The sequence below is a fragment of the Berghia stephanieae genome, chromosome 2 (genome assembly GCF_034508935.2).
Source record: "Berghia stephanieae isolate SIO BIC M18660-M18661 chromosome 2, UCSD_Bste_1.3, whole genome shotgun sequence".
In the NCBI taxonomy this organism is placed as follows: domain Eukaryota; kingdom Metazoa; phylum Mollusca; class Gastropoda; order Nudibranchia; family Aeolidiidae; genus Berghia; species Berghia stephanieae.
In genome coordinates, this window is record NC_088361.1 from 11763545 (window position 1) to 11778659 (window position 15115).

The 15115-nt window shown below is 34.7% G+C and overlaps 1 protein-coding gene across 2 annotated transcripts in view; it reads right to left on the reverse strand.

Annotated features, from left to right (window-relative positions):
* The window catches only part of LOC144964314 (transformation/transcription domain-associated protein-like), a 104051-nt gene that overhangs the window by 44489 nt on the left and 44447 nt on the right, over window positions 1–15115 (reverse strand). For both annotated transcript variants that reach the window (XM_078898415.1, XM_078898414.1), the window contains exons 47-61: window positions 14568–14679; window positions 13789–13878; window positions 12926–13173; window positions 12038–12191; window positions 11338–11445; window positions 10629–10702; window positions 10178–10277; window positions 9446–9544; window positions 8394–8513; window positions 7176–7286; window positions 6571–6795; window positions 5674–5906; window positions 2648–2847; window positions 1469–1650; window positions 374–516 (exon numbers count right to left, since the gene is read on the reverse strand). In XM_078898415.1, the coding sequence (XP_078754541.1) occupies window positions 374–516; window positions 1469–1650; window positions 2648–2847; window positions 5674–5906; window positions 6571–6795; window positions 7176–7286; window positions 8394–8513; window positions 9446–9544; window positions 10178–10277; window positions 10629–10702; window positions 11338–11445; window positions 12038–12191; window positions 12926–13173; window positions 13789–13878; window positions 14568–14679 (2199 nt within the window). The remainder of the gene's footprint in view (window positions 1–373; window positions 517–1468; window positions 1651–2647; window positions 2848–5673; window positions 5907–6570; window positions 6796–7175; window positions 7287–8393; window positions 8514–9445; window positions 9545–10177; window positions 10278–10628; window positions 10703–11337; window positions 11446–12037; window positions 12192–12925; window positions 13174–13788; window positions 13879–14567; window positions 14680–15115) is intronic.

Below are 15115 nucleotides of genomic sequence, written 5' to 3' on the forward strand. Positions count from 1 at the left end.
GTACAAAGTTTTTGTAATAGCAGGAAGAAGTACTGAAACCTGAAACTAAAATCTCGACACTTTGCCAAACCTGAAAATGTTCCTACTGAAAATGCGGCCTAAACTATACTCTTATTTCATCACCGTTTTTATACCATTATTAAATGATTACACAGCAAACATATTGACACAATGAGGAAATTAATTTGATTTTAAAACCAACCGAATTTTTACCGATGCTATTAGGTTATTTTACTCAAAACACTGAAACCGGAGGTATTTGACTTCGAGATATCGCGAAACCGGAATTCCGGCATGAACCGGAAAACTGGCACCCATGCGGTAAACAAGCATTTAATCACATCGTCATTATGCATGTGTCTTTAAGCCTTACCTGTAGATGAAAAGGACCAAATCCAAAAACTGAGAGTTGAGCTCAATGTCTGCAGGAAATCTTCTCTCAATGTTACTCATCAACTTGGAAAGTAAAATACATTTCTCTCTCGTGGAAGGTGACTGGTTTATGGCAATCTTGCTCTGCATGGGGACAAATTATAAAATGTGACTTTCCATATTTCGATATTACTACATACTCTTCATATCGCAAATCATTTCCCATAACAAAAAGATTTCTACCACCATTGGTAGTCATTTGAAAGTCTCATGAATTAAATGAAAATTTAAGCATAACAAAGACAACGATAACAGTAACAAAAACAATAAAAACAGCAACCACAAAAGTGCAACAAGAGCAGCGGTAACAGTATCAGCAGCAACTAGAACCTAAAATTTCCATCCTGTCTTAACTGTTTCATCTTCGAAACTCAGAGCAAATACTCAGAAACTATGACCTATTATTCTTTTTTTTTTAATAATAAAAAAAAAAATTAAATAAATAAAAATACAATATCTTTTCAAAAACTAAGCAAATAAAAAATCCTTCCTCCACCTCCCAATGAAGCAGTAACACATCACTTGCTTGAGTGTCAACCTCTTGAAGGCTTCAGATGCACACATTCCTCCCACCAAATCCAAGCATCGATAACACACTGTGTAAGTCAACTAGAACAACTACAAAAGACGTCTAACTTCTATGTCATGGCACAAGACCAAAGGGCTAGAGCTCAGGTGGTCGCTGGTTATCATAAGTAAGTAAATGTGCGGCTATGTGGTCTAGTGGTATGACACTCACTTTCGGATCAAAAGGTCCTGAGTCCAAGCCTCGCTCAGCACATAGTTGAGTCCTTGGAGAAGGCTCTGTACTCAGGTGTAAAATGAGTATCTGGCCGTTAACAGCGTTGTCTCTGTCCGAAAAAATTGTAATATTGCCTAACAGGCTTCATGTCCCGTCCTACATGTTAAATGTTGCTGTTGGCCAGGGACCCCTTGTAAAGCGCTTTGAGCATGTTTTGTGGATCTTGCACTATATAAAAGCTCAATTTTTTTTTTTATTAATTTTCAAATTCCTCCATCTCCCTCTCCTCCTCACCTTATTTTTGATCCAATCCTCCACCATCTTGGTGATGGCTCTCATCACTTTAGAATCGCCTGTCTTCTCAATCAAGCCTGCCAGAATGTTTCCTATGAAGGACTTGCGCATCTCCTGACTCATCACCCCAACTCTGTTCTTGACCAGGTCTAAACTTAGAATCAGTAACTCACTGGAGCCACCTATCACAACAAAATTGATGAAACATATGGTATTATGTTGCAAAATACATATCATTTAACCAGTTGACGCCGTACTCTGGAATGACACATATTTAGAAATTTGGCCAGAGAACTTGTCATTAAAATATCAATTGATTTAATTGACCCTCATCTCGGCAAAAATTCTCTGGATTTGAGAGTTTTTGCCAAGATGAGGGTCATTTAAATAGATCGATATTTGAAGGACGAGTTTTCCAGCCAAATTTTTAAATACAAGTTTTTCCAGAGACAACTGGTTAAATAACTTTAAAATCTAAATGCGTCACAACTTTACTGGAGTCTTTTTGATTACCTGGCATTTATACCAAGACAAGAGAGTAGACCTGCCACAAGCAGAAAATTAAAAATTTAATTTCCTAATTTTATGAAATGTAGTTCAGTAACTTATCCATTTCTTAGTTTTAGAAAAAAAAGAAAAAAGAAAAGAAAACGAAATTTTAAAAACCCACAAAAAAATAAATAAATATTTTCACAGATTTTTCTTTTTAAAAAATTTGTTTGAAAAATCTGAATTTAAACTAAACAGATGAATTTGGTAAAATGTGGTCCCTAGAAAGTATGTATATTCCAAAATGAAGGGCAAGTCTGAGAGAACAGTAACTGCAGTGAGACTCCTATCCCAGTTCCTGCTCTTTTGGTAAAAATGGTTGGATTTGATGTCCGATTCCAGTAAAATAAAAGCCCTGTTTGTAAAGCATTAAATACCCAGGCTTTCCTACTACTACGAAAATTTTGTAGAAATACAAATTTTTTGCTCCAACTGCAGGACTGCTTTCGCCTCTTTGACTCAATAAATCTTGTTGAAAAGGAAAGTCTAGCTCCTCAGATCCTATATTCAGGATTTTGGAGCATGTTTGAATCATGCTGAGGGCAAAATATTCATGTCTAACGTGACTTTTTCCTTTTTCCCCTTAGAAACTACGAATTTTAAAAATTTCAAGTAGGCAGCTCTGAATACCTTTGTCGAGATCGGGAGGTGGCTGGGCTGCCCTGTTGGTTTGAGATGACTCCTGTGTCTTGAGATGCTCCTGGGTCATTTTGGTGAGGACCTTCATGAAGATGGTGATCAGACGGTCGATGTAGCATTGATTGTTTTCACACGCTGCTTTAAGAATCATCAAAGTGCTGAAGAGAGAAGGACTGCCGCCATTGTTGCTCCTGGAAGATACAAACAAATTAACCAATAAAATCAAATGACGAATTGCAATGCAACATTTTTTTTTAATGACTCCTTCATCAATCAGAGTATAAAGAAAACAAATCTAAGTTTAATCAAAGATGACAAGATGGCAGAGTTAATAGGGCTTTGAGCTATCATCAAGATGACCTGTGACCTGTATTCAATATCAGGCATCTCATTCAATCCCCTATGTCTGTCTCCCTTTGAGGCATTGCCACCATCACTGATGCCTGGGCTATTTCAGTCTTACTTCAAAAAGACCCTTAACCGTGGAGTGAAGGGAAAGAATTTTATTGGATTTTCTCTAAATGTTTATGGTATCTCGATGGAGGTTGGTTTTTTAATCATTTATTAGTTTTGTTTTCAATGTTGATTCAATGTAGCTACTTTGAAATCAGCCCTTCAGTACCACCACCATCATCACCCCTATAGACGTATTAAACTTTGAATCATAATGTGTTCAGTCTTGTTTGTTTGTTTTAAAGAGTTTTAAGTCTTATCTGGTTGTTTATTTTAAGGGGAGGGGCGACACCTGAAACTATTTTCAAGAATAATGATTATATCCAATATCTTTTTATATTGGGACATTGCCTATGACCAATGGATTCGAACCATGTGATTTATTTCGGTGGGCGTGTCCGGTTGCCATGGTGACGGCCGCCATCTTGGATTTTTCTCTTCTCTGGGTGCTATTTTAAAAAGTTACTTTCTCAATAAGTTTCCATTGAATTTTCTTGAAATTTGGCATGGTTGTATATTTGTATATTGTTAAAAAAAATACAGAGCATTTTTTAAATATTTTAAATAGATTTTTATTTACAAATTTTTAAAAATAATATTTTTTCGGTATGATAAAAATCATGTTTTTTGACATAAAAATGTCAATTTTTCAAAAAATAATAAAGATATTTAAAATTCCTTCTGTATGATTTTAGATAATCACTATAGCTCTAGACATGCAAAATTTTAAACAAATTGATTGATAAATGACAAAATAAGATAAAAAATAGTGTTAAAAAATGTCATTTTGAGAAAAACGAGATCAAAGATAACAATGAATGAAAATAATAAGACAAAACGGTACAACCAGCTCAAAACATATCAGCACCGTATGAGGGTCCCCCGTGTTCTTTTTCTGCCTCCCTCTGGGCTTTTTCACGGGTCTGAGCTTTCATTTTGCGTCTTTTTTTTTCTCTTTGTGTTGAGCAACCCTTATGCTCTGGTCAAGTCTTTTTGACTCTGCTTGCTGACTCAACATCTGGGAGTGTTCTCTCAGTCCACCGATGCCCAAAGACACTTCCAGGGATGTTATTTCTGTTGGACCAAAATTATACTCTGCACCAAACTCAACTTTTTTTTAGGGAATGGAAGTATGTTTTATGGCATCTTGACCAAACAGAATTATGAAACCTTTCGTTTGGATTTTGTGTTGTCTTCATCTCACAACACTTCAACAAAGCATATACAGGCTTCAAGTGCTCATGAATTAAATCAAAATTCAAAAGTGTATTTACACGCTGCTTGTGTCAACAGTTTACACATGGGCAGCAATATATTTTTTATAAAAGCATCTGGAGTCCGGTTCAGGAGGACAATACCTATGTTGAGGGAAGTCATTGGTGTAATAACCGTGGTAAAGACCAGCAAGAATAGCCCATTTCATTTCTTTCCGCTGTGGCATTGCTTGGAATCGCTTTATCATAATACTACTTACTATCACACACCAAATTCCAATCAAAGATTTGTGGTCACGGGTCAACCACGAGCCATCATAACTTTCTTGCTTTCTTGGCTTTTGTAGCAAATAACTGTAGCCAACGTTTGGATTTTTTTGTCACTTTAGGTATAGTTATAATAATCCAGTAAAAATTGGAAATATTTAGAGATAATTAACGTGAATACGTGTCAAAATTTGATAAAACAACTGATCAATCGAAATGTAAACAAATCGTAGTAAAATATAATAGTAAGAGAGGCGAACTTTCACCCTGACTCAACATCCAATCCCTGGCGCGGAGTCAGAGGTCGAGAACAAGGTCAGCCAATCAGATCGCACCATTCGTGATCACGTTGTATTTACCTGACAACTTGACCTCTTATCAGCTGTTTGACACACAATCTTCGTTCACGACTCACAGTTTCTAAACCCCTCCCCTGCCCATATTCTGATATTTTTGAGACTGAAACCGTGTCAACTCGACGGGCAAAGAGTAGACTAAACTATCGATATCAAAAATTACAACATCGATATGGATTATAATGCTTTTCAGTCCTATTATTTTCAGTTGAATTCTCACAAAAAATTGAAAAGTTTGGTATTTTCATGTCGACTTCCATGGCTATGAAAGACGATTTACAAACTTTATATTATCCAAATCACCATATCAGTGCTGAAAATATGTGAAAAAAGGATTGTTCTTTGATAATAAATAAAAAACTGAAATTTTATATTTTGACCCAAAAATCGATATTTCAGGTGTCGCCCCTCCCCTTAAAGGGTTTTAGATTGCTTCTAATACATTCAGATATTTAAACACCCATAGAATAGTTTTGGGGAGATTTTACCTTTATAATTAAAAAAGACTTCTATATTACTAGTATCATATGTTTCCAATACATTTGAGATTATTTTAAAAGCCACATTCATTAAAAAAATTTCTGAAAGCAATAAAACAGTTTGAGACAGGGCCTTCAAAACTTCTATCTACTATGAAAATACATAATAATTTTATCAAAATTTGATCATTGTGCTGTACCATTACTCTCATATAAATTTCTCAATCAAAACACAGACACAGACTCACTTGTCATAGTTGGTAAGCCCTTCGTATATCAATTTGCTGACAGAGGCGTACAGAGACTCCAATTCCTCATACTTGGATGCAACAGAACAGTTTGCCGATTCTGTAGGGAAGATGTTCATCAGACTCATCAGGAGTTTATGGACAGCCCGGATCACCTTGTTGTTGTTACAGTTCATGCAGAAATTGATTCCACGCTGCAGTGGTTTGAAGCTGGATAGAATCATGTCCTTTTTCTAAAATCAGAGAGAAAAAAAACAGGAACCATATTACAGATATACAACTGTAACTTTACCAAATGTTTTTAAAATGTTAAACAGTCATACAAATTGTAAATATTAAAGAAATGAAGCTAATTAGTTCATGACAAAAATGACGTCAAATCACTGTGATATTTTTCCATGTTCCCTAATCACCTTTCAATTATCATTTTAAACATATTTAAATATCCAAAAAAAAAAGAAAAGAAAAGCTATGCTCTCATTGTACACAATGAAGTTCTAAACAAATATCAAGAAAAATAAACAAAATTCATACTTAACAATATCAATTAAGAATAATTAACACTGCCTCCTTCACAGATTTAATCTCTAAGATAATATAAAGTCAGTTACTTATTTTTCAACAACAGAGGACTGCTTTATTTTCAAAACATTACTAAAACTGATTTGTGTCATAAATCCATTAGTTTAAAATCATCATTCCAAAATAATACACTTAAAAAGTGAGATAGGATAAGATAAGAGAATTTTTTTTAAGCCATGGGGCCTGAAAGACAACTGTATGTAACAAGTTATCTAATATTTCAGAATCATCAAAGATTGGTGAACAAAAGCTATAAACATCCTGGTTTGATTTCAGCTTGTCATATGGAATAAAATCAAATGAACCAGGACATACCAATATTCCAATCAAAAACTCCAGAAGCTCCAAGGCAACCACAATGTTGTTGATGTTGGGCTGGGCACTGGTAGCCGTGCTGAGCAGCTTGTCATAAAACGCCAATTTGAGATCTGCATTGGGCCACACGTCGGGCCGGAGGGTCAGTTTGAGTAAAGCCACACATCTCTTAGACAGCATTTCGCCTTGGGAGTTGTGATTTACTGCTCCTGGGGGGTCATTCACCTGTTAAAATAGTATACAGACCTTTCCAGTTGAACATTTCAAAATAGGCAATGAAGGTTTGAAACAATTGTAGTTTAGTTATTTGGTCAGGTAAATTTGTCATCGTACCTGCACGTCAATGAATTGGGAGGCAAGATGGCTGAGTTCTGGAGGATTTTGAGACATTATATTTTTACTTGAGCAGGAACCGACATTTTTACTAACTTTGTCACATTTGTATCTTGGCCAACACCTGAGTTATTCAATTCTCTGAAAGACAAATTTCCCATCGGATCACCTGTGATTAAAAAAATATCACTATATTATTCATTTTCAATTTTACTTCAATTTAATGAATACAACAACAACGAAAAATGGACTGAAATTTTATTTCTATTTACCTGACATGCAATCCTTAATAGAAAGTTGGCGACGGCATCACAATACTGCTTGTCAATGGGTTTGTTGACATCCGTCAGATTGCGTCCACCCTGGAAATTGAGCAAGGAGACCTGGCAAACAGTATTATTGTCCTTATCACAGTCCCAATTAAAGTCATTGAGTAATCACATCCAAAACAATATTTCTCAATTATTTTTGAACAATTATTTCGAAACTGACAAATTGTTTTAAAAAATTTAATGAAGTATATTATTATAGAGATTATTAACTCCCAATTTTTTGCTCACTTGGACAACATGGATAATTCCTGTTGACATCAGACATCTTGTTTGATGAATTATCTATATTCCTTTGTGGTCTGCCTGGGCAACAATATCTTATGATGGCGGAAGGGCATAATTTTTTAAAAATTTTAATGAAGTATATATAACTAAAATCAAAAATCGTACTCAAGCAATTATTGCAAACACACAAAAATCATCTAAATATTGTCATTTAACTTATGAATGACATCAAGTTATTTCAAAATACGCAGAAGATTATTACGATGATCTAGAAAGCAACCTTATTTCATTATGTTTTGTTACTATCATTTGTTATTGTTATTGTTTTTATTACTGTTGTTTTGAGGATTGTTTTTATTACTGTTGTTTTGAGGATTGTTTTTATTACTGTTGTTTTGGGTTTTTTTAATCCATTAAAGGGCAAATCTATATTTCTTTACTTTGGTCCACCATAACAGCAGCCCTATGTATTTTTCACCAAGAGAGCTGTATCAAGGAAACTTGAGCTTCAATAATGTTGTTACTGCTTTCTTTGAAGAAAACTATAAGATATGATGTCAAATCAAATTAAGAGTAAAATGGAACCCAATCTATTTAACTGAAAATGGTCATTTACATGTAGAATAATCTTATGTATAGAGAGAGAGAGTGCTACAGAGGAAGCAAATAAATCACAAAAATGGTAACTACACCTTAAAAAAAATTTTTTACCCTTCCTATAGAAGGAAAGAATTGACATCACTCAGCTCTTTGTTATTGTTTTTAGTGAGCCAATTAATCTATAAACGTAATTTAATGTGTTGGTATATTTTATCTGGCTGGTGGAAATTGTGAGTTTTTTAACTAAACACATTGCATCAATTCTTTCCTTTTCCATCATTGTCATCAACAGCTGTCGCATAAAATCTAATTTCAGCTCGAGGCACAACTTACTGCCCCAGATGCTCTCCCTTTCTTTGAAGGATCTTGGGGCACACTGGCTCCACCCAAAGCTCTTTTGATGCCAGCGGCTTGAACGGTGGAACTTGAAGACGGGCCGTCTTGTGCACTGCTCTGTAGAGGTAATATATGAAATGAAGTGTAAATGTTGCTGCTCGAAGCTCGAAAAAATAAATCTGTGGTGTTTCAATCATCCTGTTTTGTTGATAAAGGGGAAACCCGAAACGTTCATTTGATCTGTTTTTGTAATTAAATTGAAGCTTACATTCAACTTCACGTTATTATTTATATGAAATGAAGGAAAACGAGATCAAAAAGAGGGATTCAAGAAACACTTAACTCATAAAAAGAATTTTGTTTTATATTTTTTAGTTAGGCTCCCGTTCTCACAGCCAGGCGGAGTTGTCGTACCAGTAACATCGTGGGTTCGAGCCCCCATCGCTGTGGAATTTTTTTTATTCACTATTGTCTTCTGGCACTTTTCTACTCACTTCGTTTCTTGTTATTATCAACATAAGTGCCTGCTCCACTCACTTTTCTGAATTAATATTCACCCCCTTGAGGCATACGGTTCCCTTATTAATATGTAAAATGGAGATAATGGGGGTATTTGTTTTGTTTGTTTGTTGCTTTAGGTCTCTTCCAACACAATTGAGGTTATATGAGAGACCGCTGAAACAAAAAAACAAGCAATCTAACAAAAATAGTACAAATGTCAATCAAAATCATAACCTAAAGATATCATAAGCTAAATTATAAATAACCAAGAACAAACAGGCAGAGGATTTACAGGAAAAAAAATATCCCCTGTCAAAAATACAATCACAAACCAAAGAAGCAGGATAGGCTAGTAAAGAGAAGAAGAAACGACATCACTATCGGATCGTACACCCATGCGAACATCATAGGTATATGATTCAAGGGTGATGCTCCCATCCAACCACCCGGATAATGGGGGTATAACTGAGTGCATCAAACAAAAACATAGATAATGATGAGGAAATGTTTGATTATAATAATAATGTTTTGATGAAACGTATCCTTACCTCTGAGTTGCTTTCTTGTTCTTCTTTAATTCTCATCAGTTCCCACTTGATGATGATGTCTGCCAAATCTACAGCTAATTTCCGATGCTCCAAGCTGGCCTGTTTTCAATGAGAAAATATTTTTTTAATAGGTTTAAATTCAATGTAACAATGCAAGCCCACTTAAATGTCACAAATATATTTTGTTAATTATTCTATAACTGATAACAAATGTTCATGTTCTGATAACAAATTTTCATGTTCTGAAGTAATCTTTTAGAGTCGTCATCCTATTGAGCTGGATAATATGGTACAATTGCTTGCTAGCTTTTGGACAGGATACTGATCTACTGCAAAGCACTTTCTAATAGATCTCAAATAAGACCTATCTAATTAAAAAAAAAAAAAAAGCTTTTGTTACTCAACCAATCAGAAAGTTCCTGGGTTATTCATATGAATATGTTTATACAGTCCTAAAATACTAAAACAATAAAAAGAGGCACCTTTGGAATCTAAACTAATATGTCATCACATAAATGTTCAACACAACCAATATTTCAGGAGTAATTTTCATAATTATATTCTAAGGTTTATTTTTATGCAATTGCCAATATATTTTATACTGTTACATAGAATTTTCAATAAACAAATCAAAACTGGTAAAATCAGTTATAAATCAATCGATCGATCAATCAATCAATAAAGTTTAACAGTGGCAACAAGAGATTTGATTGGCATCCATCAATGACTCACACTGGCAGAGAATCCCAGCCGCTGTAGAGAGCTGACCATGTGCTGGAGAAGACTGTGTCTGACTGGATAGTAGACCTTGTAATGGCGGACCACTAGTTGTCTGTGGGAACAGATGATGGCCATTGTTAAGTTAAATTATAAAAAGGTTTTAATATTAAATGGGAGGCTAGGAGGTGGGAGGGAAAAGAGAAATGATAGAGAGGGGAGGGCAGAAGAGAGAGAGAGAGAGAGAGAGAGAGAGAGAGAGAGAGAGAGAGAGAGAGAGAGAGAGAGAGAGAGAGAAAGAGAGAGAGAGAGAGGGAGAGAGAGAGATAGAGAGAGAGAGAGAGAATGTAATTGTGATGAATTAATATAGATGACTCGATTTATTTTGTTTAAAAAAACAAAAAAAAGTATAGAAAAATCCCAATAGTATAATATATGATATGAGAATATATTTCACATTACTTACAGAATATGGACGAGTTGGCCAACGCTGTGTCCTTCTTCAACGATGATTTTCTTTGTCCAATGAGTAAGCATTCCCTACAAAACACACACATACGGACACAAAAATAATCATTGATAAAGTACATTGCTATTTTTTTCTATCAATTAAATAAATAAATGCATAAAACCATTTGTATAAAAGACAAATTAATAAAATATGATAATTTCCATTCAGGATCAATAAAGTATATCTTATCTTATATCTTATCGTAAAAGAACGCAATATAGTCCTTCAGAGCCTTAAGACCCATGGAGCCGGAGTTTATCCCAGTTTCTATAGCATGAAACGGACAATAGCATTTGTTTGCTATCCTTTGGATAGGACACTAGTCTATCGAAAAGTACTTTTCGCCAGATCTGGGGACAGGGGAGTCGAAAAAAAAAAAAAACTTGACTGCACCTGGGATTGATCTTGGTCCCTTTTCGTATAGAGCGTGCTATACCAACAGAGCTATCGGGACCCCCAAATAACACAATTAGAAGACACAGCAAGTACCTCCCTGCCCACAATGGGAGGTCGGGAACCCAACCCAGTAAAAGTTAGAATTAAAAAAAAAAATTATTCACAGTTTCATTTGGTGTTGTACAAACCACTTTTCATATCTTTAATCTTTTTAATATCCTTCTCCCAAATTGTTCACTTTCATATAACATCAATGGTAACGACTTACATTTCCATCCTCCATCCGTCCTGGCATGGCTGGTGTCAAATGCTCCAAGGACTGTCTGACCACTATCTTGGCTTCATGAGCGTGGGCCTTTAGGAGACTGTGGAAAACCTGACAAGGACAAGAGTGATACCATTTAACAAAGGAGTTCATCGACATACATAGCACAAGGCAGCAAACCAGGGATGCCCTTTGATAACATTTTTTAAAAGCCTGAAATTATTCTTGTAAAGACCATATTATATGAAAATATTTCATGCAAGCTTCTCTTCATCAAATAGTATCACTCTAAAACCAAAGAAAATGATTCATATCCATGTAGCTTCCCTTAACTGTTGCTTTTAAATAAAATAGTTCCATTTTTTTTTTATTTAATCAAAAATATTATTATTATTATTATTATTATTATTATTATTATTATTATTATTATTATTATTATTATTATTATTATTATTATTATTATTATTATTACTATTACTATTATTATTATTATTATTATTATTATTATTATTATTATTATTATTATTATTATTATTATTAGATATTGCCCTGGTATCCAAATATAGTGCTCTGAGGCACTTTACAATAGTTTTTGGTATCACACAGGTTCATTCAATCGACTACCAAATCACCACAACAGTCACACACATATTAATTGACAAAGAAAGTACCAAATTTTCATGTATTGACAAAATTCTATCACCTGTAGTACAATCTTCTTGTGAATGGCAAATTTAGCAATGATGTGAGCCAGAAGGAGGTGGCCGTGGTACTTGGTGGCTGGATCCACACAATTCTTGGTCACAAGACATGGCCAGGCAAACGTCATCAGACGTCGAAGCTTGTTTCCTTGTTTCCTGTAGAGTCACATTGTTTACATATATAAGATTAGAGCGGTCTCAATGTTTGTCAAATTGTTAACATATAAAAGATTAGAGCTGTCTCAATGAGAGTCAAATTGTTAACATATAAGATTAGAGCTGTCTCAATGAGTCAAATTGTTAACATATATAAGATTAGAGCTGTCTCAATGAGAGTCAAATTGTTAACATATATAAGATTAGAGCTGTCCCAATGTTTGTCAAATTGTTAACATATATAAGATTAGAGCTGTCTCAATGTTTGTCGAAGAGAGAGGAAGAGAGAGAGAGAGAGAGAGAGAGAGAGAGAGAGAGAGAGAGAGAGAGAGAGAGAGAGAGAGAGAGAGAAGAGAGAGAGAGAGAGAGAGAGGAGAGAGAGAGAGAGAGAGAGAGAATAAGTAGAAGTGAAATATCTGTTCAATGATATAGTTATCATATAACGTTATAACAAGTGTAACTAAATGACAAATTGCCATATTTATGGACAATAAAGATCTATTATTATTATTATTATTATTATTATTATTATTATTATTATTATTATTATTATTATTATTATTATTATTATGTAAAAGTAACACAAAACACATTTCTCCTGATAACAGAAAGTTTGTGGTTCAAATTCCACACTTTGGCTATTTTGCTTATAATATTTTGTTTGTATAAATATTTATTTATTTTTCATTTTGATATAATTGGCAGGTTTGTAGGTGCAGTAGAATCAGGCTTACTTGTTGGCGGCATCGTGGATGTGAGAGGAGGCCTGCTCCACCAGAAGTGATGAGAACTGAAGCAACAAAATCCGGACGGCATCCGACGTGCCAAACGGATTCTCCGGGTCGATGATGCGATTGATAAAGAGGCTGATGACGTTGTCCTCACTATCCTGGTCTGGGGCTGGAGGTCCACCGATCAATTTGTCACCCTCTCCTTTCTCAAAGGAGTGATAGCAGCATGGAATCAATAGATACTGTAGAATCTGATAGAAATCAAAATAGAGTGATTGAGAATTGATGCAAGATTAATTCAAAAATAAACAAAAGATAGGAAGCCTTGAAATTTACAATAAATAATAATGAATAAAAAGTAATTTTATATTTTTTTTTGTTTGGTTTGTATTTTTTTGTCTTTTGTCTGTTTTTGTACACTTAAATAGTCTTCAGGAGCAAAATTTTCTTTTCAATAATAGGAGTCAATCTAAATTGCTGTAAGAAGAGCAAAACACAAAAGCCTCGAGTTAGGTGACTTGCTCTAGGCCACATAAAGCCGCATAAGAGTGTCAGACACACCTTCAGGTTACACAGTGAAAACCATGCAGCTGTTGCCCCTTCTCTCATGTTCATGAAAACAGAAAGCGGCTACAGTACACACTTTGTAGAATTCTCACTATTGTCTCTCATCATCTACCGATTGTAACAACTTCTTAATTTATTTATTTTTATTGTATATTCTTTTCAAGAGGATGGAGTTGTTTTGGGGTTTTTTTTCGTTGTTTAATTATTTTTTTTGGTGTGTTTAAACATACTTTAAGATGCTAAAATTATCGCTAAGTGCCTCTGAAGCAGGAAACTGAAAATCATTTGGAGAAATGTACCTTTGCCTTTAACTCTTGGGGCCAAGTCTGGTCGTGGAAGATGGAGACAAATTTGAAGAAAGCTTTTCTCTTCCACTCAGCCGAATAGGTCTGAAATCAAGCAAAATGTTGAATGAATCAAATCCTAATTAAGAAAAGGAGAAAAAGCACAACCAACAAGCACACAAACATTTATAGTAAATCAGGATATGGGTAGGGAATTGCAGAGGCCAATTGAAAGACCCCTGTATACTACAAGTAATTAAGTCACATTTCCATAATTTCTCAGCTAATTAGTGATAAACCTTCGACTTACACTTTGACTAACTTAACCAGAGACACTTTAAGAAGCTACGGCAGCTATACTTTCAGTATTTAGACCATTAGTCAATATTGAAATCATAAGTAGTCCTTCAGAGCCATTTGGTCCATGGAGCCGGATGTTTATCCCAGTTTCTATAGCGTGAAACGGACAATAGCAATTGCTCATCACCCTTTGGATAGGATACTAGTCTATTGCAAAGTACTTTCCACCAGATCTAGAAGACCCAGCTGCCCAATCACTGCTGGGTGGACAGGAGATGTCGGAAAAAAATCTCGACTGCACCTGGGATCGATCTCAGTCCCTTTAACTGTGAAGAGAGTGCTCAGCTCTACCAACTGAGCTATTGGGCCCTGTTTGAAATCATAACTAATAAAACTATTATTGTTATGAGTTATCATGCCAGTGTTTCCCATAACCCTCTAACTTATTTGTTACAGCTTCAGATAGCTTCACCATTTGATGGCAGATGTAATACCTTGGCAACTGTATCCTCCAAGAAATCCTTGATGAACTGAAACTGTGGGATGAATCTGGTTGTAAAACATCTCAAGATGTGAAAGAGAAGCTCAATGTCATCCGTGTGGTGCCTGAAATAATAAAATGATAAAATTATAATTTGGATGATTCCCACAATAGGAAGTTATGTTTTTAAGGCAAAATATGCATGAGGTTTACAGTTTAGAAATATGTTTATTATTTCACTTAGAATTTTCTTTTTCACTTTTGTTTATTCATAGGGTTGGTTTTTCATTTTTTGTTGTTTTTTTTTTTATTATTTATCAATAAAGCTAAATTTGTGGTTCAGGCAAGGTCATTATTTCACAATATTATACAACAAAACATAGATTGGTATTTTCCAGAAGATGAAGACAAGTCTGCCATCTTATGAGAATTTAGAAGGAATTAAATCCAGGAGATTTTTAGGGGGATTCTAAAATTTATCCAATATTTTAGTACTATGATCTCTTTGATTACATTCATATTTCCTTGACCTACCAACCAAACAGTATCTGCCACTAAACC